Raw genomic sequence first — 19,580 nt, forward strand, 5'->3', positions numbered from 1 at the left:
ACTTTAAGTTAAGAGTTTTTGAAATATTTCGTTTTGACCTTTATTAGGTATTTTCTCTATATCTCTTAAAATACAATTCTATTTAATGTGAAACTTCTTTCATTTGAAAATAGACTTGTACAGATTTTCAAAGAACTATATTTCACTCAAAATAGATTATAAACTAAATTGTTATGATTTTTCAAATTTTTCTATCAAAGCTTACAGACTTGTTGGTATACGTTTTTGACCTTTGCTCACCTTTTTGATCATATCTCTCAATTGACTTTGAATTATCACTGGGTATTGTTTCCTTGAAAACTATAATTCTATAGATTTTCAACCATACCTAATTTTCCTTATTTGGATGTAAATTGATTGTGTTATGACCTTTAGAATTAGACCTACTTTTTCTGGTCATTCATACTAGTAGAAATCATTTATACTCAAATGTGTATTCCTTGATTCATATCTTCTTTCCTACCGGTATGTTGAATTTCTACCTAAGGATGTGAGTTCTACCCAAATGTCTTACTTTACTCTTAGCCTTCCATTTTCATGATATTCTTAATGAGATATTTGGGTTACTGGTATATTAGAGACTTACCCAAATATCTCATTCCCACCTAAATGACTTTGGTGCTACCAGTATATGTCTTCGAAGAATCAATGTCTTTTAAGTAAATCATTTTGGTATATCTCTCTTTACCCATATGAAGCTCTTCACTGTCTATCATTAATTTACTCATACTTTTATTGATATATCTTCACTTCTACTAATATATCATTGAATACTTTACCTCTGCTTTTCGTTTCAAAAACAAAGCATCTTGGATCTCTTCTAAACTCTAATCTTTTCAACTTCAAAGTGTTGTGTCCACTTTTTTATCATTCTAGAATACTTTTAAATACAATCACGGGTGAAATTAATATCTTACTTCATTTTTTAATTTATTATTTCTACCCGTATATCTTTGCTCTATCGGTATCAACCTTTTTTACCTTTTGTTAGAGTATTTAATGCACATGGCCATTACTTTCTTTAAGTCACCAATAACACACAACAATGCCATAAAGCACCATTTTATTGGCCTAATCTCTAGGAAACTCAAAAGGAAAGAAAATGAAGTATCTAATGGCTAGACTAAAGAGTCTAATGGATCTTTTTCAAGCATTAACTATAAATACAAGCATTTATAAAGACAAAGAAAGAAGAAAACTATTGAGTTAATAGGAGAGCTTATTCATTTACTTGTTCACCTACTTTCTACTATAATATTTATTACATTTGAGCTTCATTAATTATATATATACTCTTAAAGATAGTTTTGAATGGTAATAGTTCATTATTGAACTTACTCTGTTCACCTCTGTTTTACTCACTTGAAATAGAGGAACTTAATCTGGAGGAGCTTAAGGGGAGTTGATATTATCTTTGTAAGGGGAAGAGTTATAGACTCAAGAATGAGTTTGAATTGTATTGTGACAATCAAGAGCCTAGCTTAATCTTGGTGGAGATAGTAAAAAATCTCAAGTGTGTCTAGGGGATTGGACATAGGTTCAAGCGATTAGAACTGAATCAGGATAAACACTCTATACAAAGCTTATCTTCCCTTCATTCAGCCCTATTTGGTGATATTGTTCCTAACTCCATTTAATTCTTGCATTATTTGCTTTAAATTTTATTTAGTCCAATTCACCCCCTCTTAGATAGACTTTGCAAGTTATTATTAATTACATAAAATTATTTGTTAAAACCTAAATGGATGTTTGTTTACGTAGGATTAACACTTATATAATTAAACATGTATTATCAATTTGTGCAATTTATTCATTTTTGAATGGTTGGTTGTTAATTAAGCATGGTTACTTGTCAGAACCTAAATGGTTGCTTAAACGAGTATCTATAAAATTTTAGAAGTAATTATGTCTTTTTTTCATAAAATATTATTTTTAGATAGGTACTTGGGGTGTGAAGAAATTTTAGACTTTTAAGGCCCTTCTTTAATATAAAAACTTTCTAAAGGTCTTTAAATGATATTTTCTCAAAGTGAATTGTGATCGAAAGAAATTCAGATTGATTCACTTAAACCTAAACCTAATCTTTTGTTTGGACAAGTATAGAAAAATAGGGAGGAAAAAAATTCGGAGGGAAAATTTCAAAAAATAAAGAGTAAAAGAATTTATTATTTTTGGAAATTTTTCTTTCTAATTTTCCCTCTTGTCTATTTTCTTTCCATTTAAACCAAGCCCAAAGGTCTATAAATTAATAAGTTATTAGATATCCCTCCTATTAAGAAAATACACTAACAAAATCCAAACGAAAATTGGAAAAAAAAATTAAAAAAAAAAACTCTGAACACGTTTTGGGGTTTATTTAAAACCCATTACAAACTTAAATCATTAAACACAAAAGAATTAACCTAAAATTAACAAATATTAAGGATGCCATTTATAATTAGGCTGGATGAAAACAGGTCAAAGCTCATAGGCTCATATATAGCACATATCCTCAGGCCCTTGCATGCCCTGCCCTTTTATGTCTCCCAGTTCATTTGGAAGCTTTCATCACTTATCTTTTTAGTTTGGACTTCCATAATTGTAAATTCAACCTCTTTGACACTTAGATAAGTGACAATTCTTGATTCTGTATCTTTTCTCATATAGCACATCTTTGGCTTGTATATGTAAAATGATTCCTTGCGAGGCCACCTTCATGACATATGTTCTTGCTCAGATGTAAAATAATTCCTTGAACTACGTACATGTGATAAGTGATAACCGGTGTTAATTTTTTACAGGGTGGAACAAGGTGTTGTGTATGATAATAAAAATAAAAAAATAACAATAAAATTTCTTCGAATAATGTAAATGATAATTTAATCTCTGAAATATTATAATACCAATGAAGTTTTAGGGACTTTTTTGTCATTAAAAAATCAATATAAAACCAAATTGCTCTTAGTTCAAGTGTCAATTTCTATTCATAAGTTTTGTTATAAGATTCATAACTTTTTTCTTAAAATTACAAGAATTCAACAGAAATTCGCAAATTCTGATATTCTTCAAGTGTTGCAAATATTAATTATCATTCGTAAGTTTTGTTCTAAGATTTATAACTTTTATTTTTAAAATCATAAGAATGTAATAGTAATTCACAAGTTCGCATTTGAAATTCTGAATTAAGGGTAATTTGATCATTTTTATTAATTTTTTAATGACAAAAAAATCCCCAAAAATTTTAGAGAAATTATGGCTTTTCAAAGGATGAAAATATCATTTATATAATTCAAAGAGATTTTATTATTATTTTTCCTAAAAATAACTTGTTATCATAAAAATTTATGCTACAGCTTGCATATTAAGAACATAAAACAATAATTTATTTTATTTTCATACAAATTGTTTTAAAATATGCTATCCCATGCATATTACAAAATTTCTAAATCTTTTAAACTTAACAGTTCAACTTGTATATCTGAAATATATAAGTGAACACATTTTTTCATATTAGTTGAGTTGTAAATTAAAATAGTGTGGTAAATTATAAGACTTCTTCCAAAATATACAAGCCTCTAATTGTTGCCAATAAGACTGACATTGCATCGTCTTCATTTGTTAATGGGGAGAATTGATCTTGCAATGATTGTTATACGTTTGTTATTAACAACACCAATAATTAATTAAGAAATAATATATTTGTTCTAATAATATCTTATTAAAATGTTAACACTTTAATATTTAATAATTTTTACAAGTGTTTTTTTCAGGTAGCAATAATATTCTGATAATCACTGAGTAAGTTGTTAAAGTCGTTGGTCAAAATGGTTTTTTTTTATCCTTTACATGGTCAAAAATAATATTAGTCTCTTGAAATTTATTTATTCTTTAATCGATATTAATTTTCTTACGAGATTATTTAATGTAATTTTAAAATTTTTTTCTATAATTTTTTAATCAATTAATAATCAAATTTAGCCTATTTAACAGTAAAGGTGAATTGTACTATTTTTAAATGTTGAAAGTGAATATTGCAATGTAAAAAAGTTTAAAACACCAAACATTCTTGTGTCAATAATTTGAGGGCAGAAATGCTCTTTAATTCTTAAAAATACATGTATGTACACATAAAACCAATTTATTTTATTAGAATTTTTTTAGGAAAAAAATAAAAATAGAAGGTCACAAAATAATAAAGAAAGAATGACAATTAATTTCTAAAACATTAAATTAATAACAATTAGATTTTTGATAAAAATTTTTTGTAAATATGCTTTTAATCCTTTAATTTTATATAAAATTTTATTTTAGTCCCTTAATTTTATAAAATGCATTTTTATCATTTAACTTTAATACTGTTAGTTTGATCACAAAATATTTTTATATTAAATTTTTAAATATTAATAAAATATTCTCAAATACTGACTTATTAAATTTAATTTTTTTAAAATAATAATTATTGTCATAAAAAATTATCATTTAAAACTAACGGTATTAAAATTAAATGATTAAAAAAATGATTTTTAAAATTAAGAGATCAATTTAAAAATTTATATAAAATTAGAGAATTAAAAGTATACTTTAATAAAAAAAAATTAAAAATATAAGTTGCAAATATTAAGTTAGATAGTTATAAACACAAACCTTAAATAAAATTTGAGAGTTATATTTAAAATTTAAATTTATTATCTGCAATTAAAACTTTTGAATTTACATTTACTTAAACTAATATTTGTAATTCGTTTTTTTAAATTTTGTCAGAACCTAAGCATCATCAATTTAAAGTTCAATTTGGATCTAATTGTCATTCACCCGCAAGTAAACAGAGGAGAAATATTGAATACCGAAAAAAATCAGAGAGAGGAGAAATTAAAAAAAAAAAAAAAAAAAAAGACGCGCAACTCGCATCGCGCTAGATCATGGAAAAGCTGGTCATTAGAGGAGAAAAGGAGTTGAAACATTAAGAAATTTATAATATATAATATTCCATCCAAAAAAAAAAATTATAATATTATATTACTTATTTGAAAATGTGTTTATATTTTAAAATTAAAATTTATATTATTTATTTTTTTATTTTTGAAAATTATAATTTATATTTTTTCAAAAATATAACATTATAACTAAAAAATGAAATTTTTAAAAATTAAAAAATAAATATAAATATAAAAAAACTTATGGACTCGGCTTTGAACCTCATCAGTAAGGGTCAGGTTTGACGCAATGGACAATTTCAAGGCAGGCTTTTAGGCTTGAGAATCCCAACATTTTCTGATTCAGAATCCCAAATTAGTTTCTCTTTTACATTTCCTAAAACACGTCCAAGATTTTGGCTATTCTCTGTCCTGCTCGTCTCGTGTCTTAACTTTCATGGCTATGGAGATAAGTGTACAAAAGGAGACACTAAAGTTACACGTATCGGTGCAGTTATTGGTGTTAGCTCCGGAATTTGTAGAGAGCAGCAAATGGAAATGGAAATTGAAGCTCAAAACTACAACACATCAAAGACTCACAAACTGGCTCTCTATTTCCAGAGCGCCACCAAGGAAGCCTTCAGAGTCACCTCTCTTGGTAAGCAATCTATAGCATTTGCAAAGAACACCGTTTGAGAAAAACACTGACAAATAGAGTCAACTTTTAATTTGGTCTTTATCATTTCTAATAATTTCGTTTCCCACTCATTAAAGTGCTTGTAATTTCTACCCAAACTGTAAAGCTGAATCTAAAAGTTTTCTTACCTCGGTGTTATTTGTTTACCCATCACTGTGAACTCACAGCTTAAATTTAGAATCCAAGTCAACAGAATATTAAAACTATTGACCTTCAAATTTTGAACATTAATAAGATAGCAGGGAAACATTGCTACAATGTAACAATTGAATGACTAGATTTTTTCCTCCCCACAAAAAGGAATTGTGGGAAGACCAAAATGAAAGTCAACCTATGTTCAGCCTTTTGGTTTAGTTTGTACAGTTCCCTCTTAATTGTACTAAACCTGGTTTCAGCTGAAGAATTAATTGGAAAGCAGAAAGTAGAAGTAATTATAGGGATGCATAGATGGCAGGAAGCAACTCTAGCGGCTGAAGTTGGAAGCCAAGCTCAAGTTCCAATCATATCCTTTGTGTCGCCTGCAATTACCTCACCATTGGCACAGAAACGATGGCCTTATCTGGTAAGGCTAGCTAACAATGTGACTGCACAAGTAAAATACACTGCAGACATAGTGAATGCTTTGAGTTGGCAAAGAGTAGTAGTCATTCATGAAGATGATGTCTACGGAGGTGGAGACTATGGGATGTTGTCACTCCTTTCTGAGGCCCTCCAAGACTTTGGTTCGCTAATTGAGTACCAGTTAGCTCTTCCAGCAACATCAGTTTTATCAGATTCAGATTCAAGAGGGCTAATCAATGAAGAGCTGATTAAGTTAGTAAAGCAAACTCAATCTCATATTTTCATTGTTTTGCAGTCATCCTTGGAAATGGTGACTCATTTGTTCAGAGAAGGTTCAAAGATGGGACTTGTGGATAGAGATTCAGCTTGGATAATCTCAGAGAGCATAACTAATTTGCTTGACTCTGGATAAGTCTGTTATTTCCTCCTATATGGGAGGGTCTTTAGGAATCAAGACACACTACTCAGAAAATAGCCGTGAGTATCAAGAATTTCGAGCTCAGTTCGGGAAAAAATTTCCTGCAAGGAATCCTGAGGAAGATAACAGCAACCCAGGATTTAATGCTTTGCAAGCATATGATAGCATCAAATTTGTCATTCAAGCAGTAGAAAGAATGGCAAGGAACAATAGTAGCAGCACAAAGGCTTTGCTAAGAGAAATATGGTCTAGCAGTTTTCTAGGTTTAAGCAGGGAAATCCATTTTCAAGCAGGTCAGCTCTTGCAAAATCCTATCCTGAGGATAGTAAATCTAGTTGGGAAGAGTTATAAAGAAATAGACTTCTGGACTCAAGAAAATGGGTTCACCACAGGCCTGCCTACAGGAAAAAGTGAAGAAAATGCTACTGGCAACACACCAAGTTTGGCTCGTGTAGTACAATGGCCAGGGAATTTGCATAGAACTCCAAAAGGTCGGAATATGCCTATTAAGCAAAACCCAACGAGAATTGCAGTTCCAGGAAGAACTTCATTTTCAAAGTTTGTCAAGGTTGACTATGGAAAAAGTCCAGATCAGAATAAATACAGTGGATTCCGTATTGAGGTTTTTGACAAGGTGCTTGGGCTTTTGGAATATGATCTACCCATGAGTTTCATCCCCTCAATGTAACTTATCCTGATCGGGTTCAACTTGTGTACAACAAGGTAGCAATTCTTCTTCATCCAACCTTTTCTCTCCTTTTTAGACAAAGAAAAGCAAAAGTTATATCAGACATCATTTATTAGAGTTCTGTTAAAAACAAAAGAAATTATTCTTGGTGAAGTTTAAGCAGCCAAATGTATGATATTTTTTTCCTGCCTTAACTAGCAAGCACTTGCTTCCTTTTTTGAAGCCCATCATTGTTTTCATTCCTGAAAGTTAACTAACTAGTTAATTTTGATTTCTAAAGTATAGTTCTATCAATCTAGCCTCTCAAGAATTAGGTTCTCCATCATTTTTGTCTTTACTTCTAAGCAAGTATAAGGGTTTGCGTGTGCATGTATACTTCATAGCTTATATTCGGAGAAGAAATTTAAAAGTTCAGTGTGTGAGATAGAGCACTGAGTCTTGTTAACTTTGAATTTATGTACCATTTTGGTTCAACTTCAGTAAACTAATAAGTCATTTCCATTTACTTCTTTTGGTTGTCATGGTATAACAAAGGTGGTGGAAGACATATGATGCAGTGGTTGGTGACATGACCCTACTAGCAGAGAGACTGCAATACGTGGATTTTACTCTGCCTTATGCAGAATCAGGATTGTCCATGATAGTTCCAATGAGGTCTCAAGAGTCAACATGGATGTTTCTAAAGCTATTCACCCGGCAAATGTGGGCGATAACAGGTGGAATCTTGATTTACACAATGTTAGTAGTTTGGTACCTGGAACGAGTACCTAACCCAGAGTTTCATGGCAATTGGAAGAGACAGTTTACCACTGCTCTTTGGTTTACCTTCTCCTCCCTATTCTTTGTTCATAGAAAGCATTTTTGCTAAACTTCAATGAATAAAATTCTTTGCTGCACTGAACAAGCTTAACTGTACCATCTAACACTTTATATTGTACTTGGAGATTACAGAGCATGCTACTAGGATTCATTACCAATATTGTCATGTCTCATGGTCATCAGTACCTTGTGTCAGTACCAATGCTTCTTCTTAGGCTAAAAATGACGACTGAACTTAGACTCGGTTATCTGATTAATCATACAGGGGAGCAAATGGATAGCAACTTATGTCGTGCGGAAATGGGAGCATAGCTTCTTCTAGTGATGATTCTGAGCTCAAGCTACACTGCTAGTCTTTCTTCAATGATAATAGCTCAACAGCTGCAGCCAAATGTCGCAGGCATTGAGCGGCTGAAGATGAACAACATGGAAATTGGCTGTGATGGTGACTCATTTGTTAGAACATACCTAGAGAAAGTTGAACAGTTCAAGCCAGAAAACATCATCAACATAAGTAGTTAGTACTACTATGATGGTGAATTCAAAAACAATCCTATCGCAGTAGCTTTTCTCGAACTCCCTTATGAAAAGGTATACGTTATTACCTACTGCAAGGAATATTCTGGCTCCACACCAACAACCAGATTTGGATGACTAGGATTTGTAAGTAATAATAGGATTCCATGTCTTTATTAACTTTCCTTGAATAAGACTTGGACGCAATGTGATTTCAGTCGTGTAATTATAATAAACATGATTCATCTATATTTACATGGTTAAACATTTTACTTGGATTTTCCTTATCAATCACATTATGCAGATGTTCCAAAAAGACTCCCAAGTGGCCGAAGATGTTTCTAAAGCAATATTACAGCTGTCAGAGGATGGAGAACTAACGAACTTGGAAGCAAAATGGTTATGTCACTCAAACGAGTGCATCAGCAACTCAACCTCCAATGATACACAAAGTTTGAAGCTTGAAAGTTTCTGGGTTCTCTTTGTCATTTCTGGGGTCACATCTACCATCTGTTTACTATTTTCTATCATTCACTAGCAAGGATTCTGCAGGTAACTAAAAATATGGCTCAAGAAGGCAATGGACCCACAAGTGATATGACAGTTTGTATTAGAGCAGTTGAATAGTTAAGTAGTTTCATAGCAGAAAGCTTATTCAAGAAACTCATTTGTATGGGTCCACAATTGGGGCACAAAAAGATGCAACTGACTGTTCTTCCAGATGGTACTACGTCAGTGCCACAGATTCACCTTATGCATCAAGAAGATACTGCTTCCCCAGAATCAACCGTCATTGTGCTCTCTTGACCACTACCAGACACACAAATGGAAACCCCTGATAATAGATGACTTACAAGAAGGAAAGTATATCTAACTATCAGAGTCCTAGTTGGCTAGTTCATGATCCAATTATAGGAATGTAACTGTTGTGCGAATAGGTAATGTACAAGTTGTTTATACTAGAGTGAGAAGTTTTTGTGATTTCACACTGACTTCTTCACTTAGTAGTCTCTTTTTGAAATGCCCAATTAGGAGACGTGTAAATATATCAGAAAGAAGCCTGTGTTTGTACAGTCCTGAATCTAATGACATACATGAGCAGCTGCTCAATCTCATGCCCTTCTCAATGGCTGGCCATCCAAATTTGAAGGGCAAAAAGGAAGGATAAAATATCAGCCACTAAAAATAATATACTTTATGCTTAAGCATATATTCTAAAGCCCCACTGAAGGTTGCAGTGTTCTGCTTCTGTGTTTTCTGCAACAGTGGGAAAAATGTAGGCATGAAGCACAATGAGAGAGAGTAAAGACGAAGAACTATCAAACGATTAGATTAGTACCCAAATATTATTCTCTGACAAAGGTTTTGTCTTGGTGCCAACCCGAAGATTTTAAAACTAGCCCTTGCACATGCTCTAATTGACAGACGATCCCTCCAATCATCTGGCAATGTGTTTACCAGAGATTTATAAATAGGATTATACAGCTTGGAGCAGGTGGGAGAGAGAGACCAAGTGACAGGAATTGTACCTGTTGTTGAAAGTGGTTCCAACTCCCAAGAGAATTGTTTATTTTATACTCATAAATAAAACAAAACGCGTGAAGTCTTTTTGTTACTTTGTTAGCTAAAACTTGATCCTTTTGCGATTTTAAAGATAATTTTTACTGTCAACCTTCTTTACTTTATTGTCTGAAAACAAGATTCTTCATTTGTAATTTATATTGCAGATTGATATTTTTAATTAATTAGTAATTTCGATGTTCCTAAATTTTTAAAAAGAAGAAGAAAGAAAGATTTTTAATGAGGTAATTGCTGTCAAATGAGCAATAAATTCTAGTGATTTAAATATATGTTGACAGTTCAATTGAAATTAATATGATGCTTTTTGATTATTTTTATATATTATTTTAATTTAAATCTATCATATATTTATTTAAGATTGTAAGAGATATTTATTATTATCAAATATAATATTTTTAATTGATGAAAAGCTCTCTATATATTTTATTTATCATTATTTATAGCAGAGATAATTGTTGTAATTCTTGTTTCCTGTAGTAAAATTCTTCACCTATTGCTCATTGATTTTTTGTCCCTTACATTGGAGGTTTTATAATGTTAAATTTTATGTGTCATTTTTTCATTGTTTTCCTTAATTTTTTATAATTTTTAATTGTTTTATCTTGTTTATTTTACCTCATTGTTGGCTTACTTCCCAACAATGTCTAAAAAACGAAAATTAATTTATAAGAATTACCATTAGACCCAAGAAAATGAATTAAAATTCTGGTTTATAATCTTAATGAATTAGATGAAATATGAAGAGTTTATTTACAATAAGAAAAATATGAAGAGTTTATAACAAAAAATTTGCTTTATATAATTTTTTTTTCAAAGAGTTAATTGTCTAATCTCTTGTTACAATTAATAAAACCTAATTTCAAGCACCAACCCTAATGTGGTTATGCAAGATTAGCAAATATATCTATTTTTTACTAGCAAAACCATCCATTCAATATGTAAATATTAAGTTCTTATATTATTTTACACAAATTTTACACTTAACCTAACCCTTTTAAGCATCAATCTAGTGAACTCAATATCTAAATGGTGGCCAAACATTTAAAAACATTAAAAAAAGAGTAAAATAAACACACACACACACACACACACATATATATATCATTAATTGCCAAAAGAGAAGAGAAACTTAGTGTTAATGTATAAAAAGGTTCAAAATAATCCTAGAGTAAAGAGTTTAGTTACTCATAAACATAAAAAAGCTACAAATATATAAAATATTCACAATCATAATAGATTACAAGGAGAGAAATGGAGAAAAGAAAAGGAACTAAAAAAATGAAGTTTTAAATGTTTTCAAAGCTCAAACTCAATTCATGCTCAAACTTTAGCACAATTAAATTTTTAAAGTGTCTTCAAGTGTGTAGAATGATGGCCAAAGTTGAGAATAGATCACATCTACTCTAAAACTATACCTTTTATGAGATAAATAAAGTGCTTTGTTTTGTTATTGTGAACAAAGTCATGACTTTGTTCTGTTTTGCACTATTTTCTCAATTAATGAAATTTATTCTCTTTATACTTGATTTTTTTATTCAAAGGCCTTTCAAAAGCATCACCAATAGTCCAAAAATGTTTTCATCTTAATCTTGAACTAAAATAACATAAATTAAGCCCAAAAATATTAAATTAAAGCCAAGTGTGCAAACTCAAAATAAGATACACATTTTTTAATTACCCATGAATTTTTTGTTCTACTGAAGGTTTTTTCACGTTAAATTTCATGTATCATCTTTTATTATTTTTTTCTAACTTTAATATAATTTTTAATTCCAATTTTTTATCCTGCTTAGTTTCTCTTATTATTTGCACACTTCCCAACAGTATCTAACACTAAATAAACGAAAATTAATTTATAAGAATTACCATTAGTCCTAACAAAATGAATTAAAATGTTGGTTTATAATCTTAATGAATTAAACAAAATATGAAGAGTTTATTTACACAAAAAAAATTTGCTTTATATAACCTTTTTCAAAGAAAAAAATTGAAAATTCTATAAGAGGTTATGGTTTAGTTTAGTGAATTGTCCTTGTGGCAGGGAAATAGTTTACCCATAGAATATATATATGTATATATATATATTCAAATATTTTAAAATTTTTTCTATTTTAAATAATTTTTCCCATACTAATACCAAGGCAACATACTTCATCCTTTCCTGTATATATAAGAGATTTTTTATAATCTTTTTATGTCTCTAAATATAAGAAATTTTTAATATATTTTTTAATAAATGAACCATTATACTTTTATTATATTGAAAAGGAAAAAAAAAGTATTCTCATTACTTTATTTTAAAAAAAATTATGTTTTATTTACAATAATTAAAAATAAAATTAAAATGCTGTTATATTTTTGAACAGATAATTAATTTTTATTAATTTACATTATTCAATTAAAAAACTTTTATATATGAGAACGGACGGAGCTTGGTGGTAAGAAAAATAATAACAATAATAACACTGATAAAAATATACCAAAGCCAACGTTGTGTCTTTGTTGCTTGCTTTTTCTCTTTTTTAAATACACATACGAGCCGCCTTTTTCACCCAAGGCGTCTTCGTGGTTTTTACTAAACATTTGCTAATCTCTCACTCTATTTCCCGGAAAGAGTGAGATCTGACCCCTGAAACTATCAATTCGGTGCTTGTTCAACATGTGGATCCAAGAGAAGAGTAGAATCTTCACACAGAATCAAACATTTTCAAGAGCCGCACCATAGAATGAAGAATGAAGGACATGAAAGAGTTCAAATTAAAGAGACTGGAGGACGAGGTAGCTTGGTGGGCTTTTATTTCCTCTTCTTCTCTTTTCTGATTCTCCTCTCTCTTTGTCGTCTGTGTGTAATTTTACTCTTTCTAAGATTCAACTTTATGCTTTGAGAGCATCGATCCACTGTCTTCTCTGTTTTGATCTTTCCCTGCACGGCTTGGTCTAATGTGACTGGCCCGATAGATAAACGCCTCTTTTAAGTATTCGTACACCATATCTTAACACTTTGAAGTCTCAAAATCATTATATGAAGCTTGATCGTTCAAGAGCACGAAGCCATATCTGTCTCTATGTCGAAAGAGAGAGAAAGAGCGTGTTTTTTGAAACATTAATTGCATAAGATCTGGGTCACTAAAATGAGCATTTGTTTTTATTCCAGTTATACATGTGCCATAGTTGGTCTTTATTTTTTATTTTCTATTAGGGACTCTGTTGTTTCGATATGTTCCTGCTCTTGATGTTGTTCCATTTATAATTTTGGAAATCAAATATTTAACCTTTCTTTATGTTTCCAATATGTAGCCATTAGGATACACCGGTTGCTGCAATATACATCGTCTGTTTGTTTGAATTCTTTGGATCCTCCATGGAAGTTGTTGGATGTGTGTCAAGCATCACAGGCTTGTGTATTAGTTGTCTACATGAAGTAATTGGAAAAAAGTACAAACACTTGAGAACAGCCAAAAGGAGTTCTCAAAAGCTGAATAATTTGATGGAAAAGTTGGAAGCTCATAAAAAAGATGTTGAACATGAAGTAAATAAATTATGGTATCTAAAAGGGGCTGAATCAACAAATGTATGTAATTTATGGCTTGAGCAAGCTGAACAGCTGAAAAGAGAAGTAAGCAACCTCATAGGTGAAAATGGCCTTCTTAGACCGGATAAAGGATGTTGTTTCATTTGTTCAAGAATCAAGTTAGGGGAACTTATAGAGAAGAAGATCGTAGATACTAATGAACTTTTAGAGAATGTTCCACATTCAGATGATTCAGTTGTCAATTTTGTAACCAAGAGAGGTGTTTTGCTTTCTGCAACACCAATGATGGAATACGAAACACACGAGCAAATATTTATGAAGATCTGGGGATTCTTGTTTGATGAGCATGCCAGAAGGATTGGTATTTTTGGGGCGGGAGGAGCCGGTAAAACAACTATTATGTCAGAAGTTAATAATCGCCTGTTGATTAATAGCACTGAATTTAACTGCATTATTTGGGTGGAAGCATCAAAGGATCTACAGAAGTTGCAGCAGGATATAGCTGTGAAGTTGGATTTGACTTTTCAAGAAGCTGATGATGAAAGAACAAGAGCCTCGAAATTGTTAGAAGCTTTTAATAGGAGGAAGAGATTTACACTGATTTTAGATGAAGTTTGGGAACCATTCAATATTGAAAGCATTGGAATCCCTGTGCCAACAGTAGAGAATGGTTGTAAATTAGTGATTATAACTCGAGATGTTAGAGTGTGTAGAGTTATGGAAACAGACAAAGATGTGGAGGTGAAAGTTCTTTCAAAAGAAGAAGCATGGGATCTCTTCAAGGACAAAGCTGGGGAACAAGTGCTATCAAATCCAAATATACAATCAATTGCAATGGATGTGGCAAAAGAATGTGGTGGTTTGCCTCTAGCTATTGTTGCAGTTGGACGTGCATTGAGAAATACAACTAACATAAGAGAGTGGGAGAATGCATTGGCAGAGTTAAGAACTTCAAATACTGGCATATATACCATCGATGAAATGGTGTGTTCTCGTTTGAAGTTGAGCTATTCAACACTAAAGGATGATACAAGGCGATCGTGCTTTCTATATTGTTCCTTATACCCAAAAGGTCACCTAATTGATGAGAATGAATTGATTAATTATTGGGTTTGGGAAGATTTATTGGAAGGTCAAAGCATGTTTGTGATGAAACGAAAGGGGCAAATGATTATAGATGAACTAATATCAGGATGCTTGCTGGAATTGAAGATTGAAAATGGGGTGAGATTTGTTAAACTGCATGATATGGTAAGAGACATGGCCATCACAATCATGAGCACAAAGCCTAGATGCATTGTGAATGCTGGCATGGGACAAGTAAAACCAGCAATGCCTCAGGAATGGAGAGAGGATATTCAATGGGTATCGTTGATGAGAAATGATGTGAAATCTATAGACTTCAGTCCAATGTGTCCTAGAATCACTTCTTTGCTACTTCAGTATAACTCATTGGAAAACCTATCAGGCCCCTTCTTCAACAACATGCATTGGCTAAAAGTTCTTAATCTCTCCTATACTGGGATTCATGTTTTGCCAGTGTCTCTTTCGAATTTGTATAATCTACATGCCTTATTGTTGAGTCACTGTTGGAATCTTGTTGAAGTTCCATCCTTAGAGAGGCTCACTAAATTGAAGCATTTAGATTTTTCATTTTCTAGAGGTTTAACAAAACTTCCACTAGGGATGGAACAATTGACTGATTTGAGACACCTGGATTTCTCCTTCACGTCTGTCCAAAACTTACCAACTGGACTCATATCCAAATTTACCCTTCTGGAGGGCTTGTTGATGTTGGGTTCGCATATGATTGGAGTATCATCTAAGCGTGCAGAGCGCACCTTGTATCCAGTGACAGTGGAAGAAATCATATCCTGTCATAATCTGTCTCTTCTACACATGCAATTCTTTGACCTTGAAGACTATCAAAAGTTTGCTAAATTTCTGAAGTCATCTCAATTAAAGGAGTTGAAACTTGTTGTCGGGCTCCACAATCCAGAATTTTCTGAGAAAACTGGTTTAGCAATAGGAGGGGGAAATAGACGGGTTTCAGAAGCCGAGATTACTGCATTGATTCCACTTGATGTAGAGGAGTTAATAATTTGTGATATTTTTGGTATGGAATGCTTGTCTTTGTACTTATTGGATGCAATGTACTTGAAAAGGTGCCGATTAGATGGGTGTCCAGACATCAAATGCATTGTTGAATCAAAGGAGAACAATTTGTCCCTGCTAGAGAGATTGAATCTGCGTCATTTGCCAAAGTTGAGGATGATCTGTGGGAAAGTGGTGAGACCACGTACCCTAATGAACCTCAAGAGCATTCATGTGGCATCCTGTTGGTCGTTGAAATGTCTGTTCCCGAGGCAGCTTATGGACGAGCTTAAAAGTCTGGAAGAAATTGCCATCGATCGTTGCTTCGAGATGGAAGAAATCATTGAAGGAGAGAGGAATGCAAACGCTGAAAACAGCAGCCATGCTGCCAAAGTGATCCTTCCAAAATTGCAAAGGCTGAAATTGGACAAATTGCCAACACTGAAAAGCATATACAAAGGGGACATTGAATGCAATTCTCTGCGCACTATTGAAGTTGAGGACTGCGATGCTCTGAATAAGTTGCCTCCGGGTTTGTTTGGAGCAGAGGCTGGTCAGCAAATCTCACCATCAGCCACCCTCCAACAAATAACATGTACATACACATGGTGGCAATCATTGCAGTGGGACCAACCTGAAGCTAAGATTCTCCTTCAACCATACTTAGTCAATTACTTTAACAGGTATGGTGCGAAAGATTTGCCCATTACCAAGTACGTACGTATATATACTATTGAAGGAAGATTTAAGTGTTTTAGCCTTATATACTTTTATTCAATTAAATTAAAACAAATGGATTTTAAAAATGTTAAAAATGTTAATATTCAAAGAGTTTATTATAGAATAAATAATATATTAAAAAAATCACATATATTAATTTAATTGCAAAGAATAAGCATATTAAATATACCTCGATATTAATTTTTTATCCACGACATATAATTTGATTGCATTATTCAATTGCTCATAGTAATGTGGCAGGGAGACATGCAGGGACAAGATTTTGAGTCCGAGCACCAGCTATACTGCCGTCAGCAGCAGTTATACTGCCTTCAGCGGCAGTTAGATACCTGAAGACAGTAACAGTATACGAAGGGAGGCATGGAGCTAGCCGTACAATATCTTGATTTGATTCCACGAGTATTGTTAATTTATTGTTAATGTTGATTTTTTTTTTTTTTTTATGAAGTTTGATGTTTGGTAAAGAAAACATAGTTTTGTTTGATCTGAATGATTTCAAAGCTACCTTATTTCTTTTCAAGATTTGTATTGAAAGCATATGCTTTCGTGAATGATTTTGGCTTGTGTGTGTGTGGTAAGTAGGATGTCTATGATCATTTATCATTTAGTTACCTAAATTAGTGATTGCATGGTCAGAAACAGAGCATCACAGGGTATTCAAAGCACGTTGACCTGTTTATTGATGGTAGCCTCTGAATTTAAATAATTAGTAATTGCATGCCTTCCTTCCCAAACATTTACTATAATTAAATAATCATTTAAATATAGATATTAGTGATTTGAAGAGATAATTTAAGAGTTTTAGACGAGCAAATAGAGCTTTAATTATAATTAAAAGAGTAATTAGACACCAAACATAATATTCTTTTCGTCTCAAATTATAAGATACTTTTAAATAAAATTTTACATATTAATAAACCACATTAAATATACTTAACAATTTTATCTTTTTAAAATAAAAATATAAACTTTTAAAAATACCCATTATTTAATATATTGAAAAGAGAAAGGAAGAAAATTAATTATATAGAAAAAAAGGGTAATATTAGAATTAATATATTTAATAAAATTTTAATATAATTAAAATGTTTTATATTTTGAGAAGAGAAATTTTTTTTAAAGTGCCTTAGAACATGAGACGAGAGGGCAGTTGTAATAATTTAAGAACTTGTTTGGTTTCTGTTTTGAAAAACAAAAAAAAAATCCTGATCAATAAATGTTGTGAATTTAATTGTTTACAAAACCATTCTTATTTTTTTAAAAAAATAGAAACACTTTAAAAATATTTTTATTTTTACAAAAATACAATACATTTGATTATTAAAAAATACAGTTATCGTGGTCAATTACTATCACAAGTTACTATTATTAATCACTAACACTTATCACGATTGATTATTTTTTAATTTTAAAACTATTTTGAAATTAATACAATCAAATATATTTTCCTTTTATTTTGTTTCGAAAAAGGTTTTTAAAATATTTATTGCAAAATAGCTTTTAAAAACAAAATTGAAAACAGAAACTAAACAAGCTCAAAATAATCACTTTTCTAATGTCATCATTGCCAATTATTAACAATGTCTACACAGTTACATTCAATTAATTCATATTTTTCTTCCATTCTTTTAGTGATATGCTTGACTTGGGCCATAGCGTGAAATAGATATTTAATATTCTTAGAATCAAATATGAGAGAACAGTACTTGACTCAATCACTTTATTACTTAATGCTGACAAACATATGTAATTAACATCTACCTTATATCTATGTGTATGTGTCAAGAAAATTATGAGGAGAATTTAATTATTTGCCTTGCATTTTCCAAGTTGGATATCATATCATTCATCACTTAGATTACTTAAATCAGAAATTGCATGGGAAAAACAGAGCATCTACTTAAATTGACCTTCGTTTTCTGTTCTGTTTGTTTGTTTGTTTGTTTTTTTTTAACAACAGTTTCAAACTGTATGAATCTATACTTGTAATTTATTTTTCAGAAAATTTTGGGAGGACCAACCTGTTATCGATTACTTATTTTAGAACTTCATTGTCATTCTCACTTTTTAATTGATGTGACTCATTTGATGATATATGAAGGGACAGGTTTGGTACTAGCAGCAGTAACACAGCATGAAGGCAGTATCTGGACAAGGAGCCACAATCACTACACAAGTGATGCTTAATCGTTGGCTCCATCCAGGAGTGTTGCTTGTTGTTTGATCTTCAAGATTTTATTTATAACGTTTGATATTTGGTAAGAAAAAAAAAATATATATATATATATATATATTTGCACCTTTTATTGTAGTGTTGTGACTGCATGTACATTTGGTATCTTCTAAATTTGTGGTTTGACTGAGTTAATTTTAAGCATATGCCTTCAAGAATATAACGTGTTCTCTTTGGTGTGGTATATCTGCATTTATGGAATATTAAGAAAACCAAACCTACCATTAAGCTAGTTGAAATATTGATTCACAAGTAAATGATCGGATCGCAATCAAACTACTGTGTTGAACTAGTCATAAATAAATTTATATATTTTAAATAATATATGCTTAAAATAAGAAACATAATGATCCATAATAATAAAAATATTTAAATTCAAATAAAAATATTATATAGCAAAAAAGGTAATATCCATCTATACTCTATCATCACTTTCATCCTATCTATCTAAATATATATTATTTCTTAATTTATAATTTTATAATGCATACTTAAATATTTCTTATATATTTGTTCATTGTTGTTTATTTTATGTACTTATTTTATTTTTTTTTAAATAGCATACTTATTTGATATAGATATATATAAATTGTAGCTTAGAAACATTGATTAAATTTTAAAAATGAAAAAAATGTGACAAGTTCAATTGGTGTAACATTGATTCTACTAGTTTTGACTTGTTTGTGGCTAATTCAACCAGTTTTATGCACCTCCTAATTTTTGTGATAAATTTAGATGTGGTTTGGATGGAAAGAAAGCAGGAAGAAAATATAAGGTAAAAGAAACTAGGAAGAAAAATTTTCCAAAA

The 19,580-nt window shown here is 31.0% G+C and overlaps 1 protein-coding gene and 1 pseudogene across 4 annotated transcripts; both read left to right on the forward strand.

The window, feature by feature from the left end:
• Positions 1–5,307: 5,307 nt before the first annotated feature.
• On the forward strand, positions 5,308–8,840 carry LOC129285548 (glutamate receptor 2.7-like; annotated as a pseudogene).
• A 3,881-nt stretch (positions 8,841–12,721) lies between these two features.
• LOC129285546 (probable disease resistance protein At4g27220) lies at positions 12,722–17,156 on the forward strand. 4 transcript variants are annotated; one of them, XM_054921284.1, is made up of 3 exons: positions 12,722–12,950; positions 13,470–16,481; positions 16,769–17,156. In XM_054921284.1, the coding sequence occupies exons 2-3, from the start codon at positions 13,534–13,536 to the stop codon at positions 16,803–16,805; spliced, it is 2,985 nt and encodes a 994-aa protein (XP_054777259.1). In that variant the 5' UTR covers positions 12,722–12,950; positions 13,470–13,533; the 3' UTR covers positions 16,806–17,156. The 4 variants fall into 4 exon arrangements, with proteins under 4 accessions (XP_054777259.1, XP_054777258.1, XP_054777257.1 ...); XM_054921283.1 differs by having other exon boundaries at positions 16,792–17,156; XM_054921282.1 differs by having other exon boundaries at positions 12,723–12,958; positions 16,780–17,156.
• The last annotated feature ends 2,424 nt before the right edge of the window (positions 17,157–19,580 follow it).

Source organism: Prosopis cineraria, unplaced genomic scaffold (genome assembly GCF_029017545.1).
Source record: "Prosopis cineraria cultivar Desert tree isolate PC_DT_omini unplaced genomic scaffold, ASM2901754v1 PC11, whole genome shotgun sequence".
Taxonomy (NCBI): domain Eukaryota; kingdom Viridiplantae; phylum Streptophyta; class Magnoliopsida; order Fabales; family Fabaceae; genus Prosopis; species Prosopis cineraria.

Excerpts from the sequence above, each read along its gene's own strand:
- LOC129285546 (XM_054921282.1), top strand. The coding sequence starts at position 13,534 with ATGGAAGTTGTTGGATGTGTGTCAAGCATCACAGGCTTGTGTATTAGT. Across the intron at positions 16,482-16,779 it reads TTAGTCAATTACTTTAACAG|GGAGACATGCAGGGACAAGA; the intron begins GTATGGTGCGAA and ends GTAATGTGGCAG.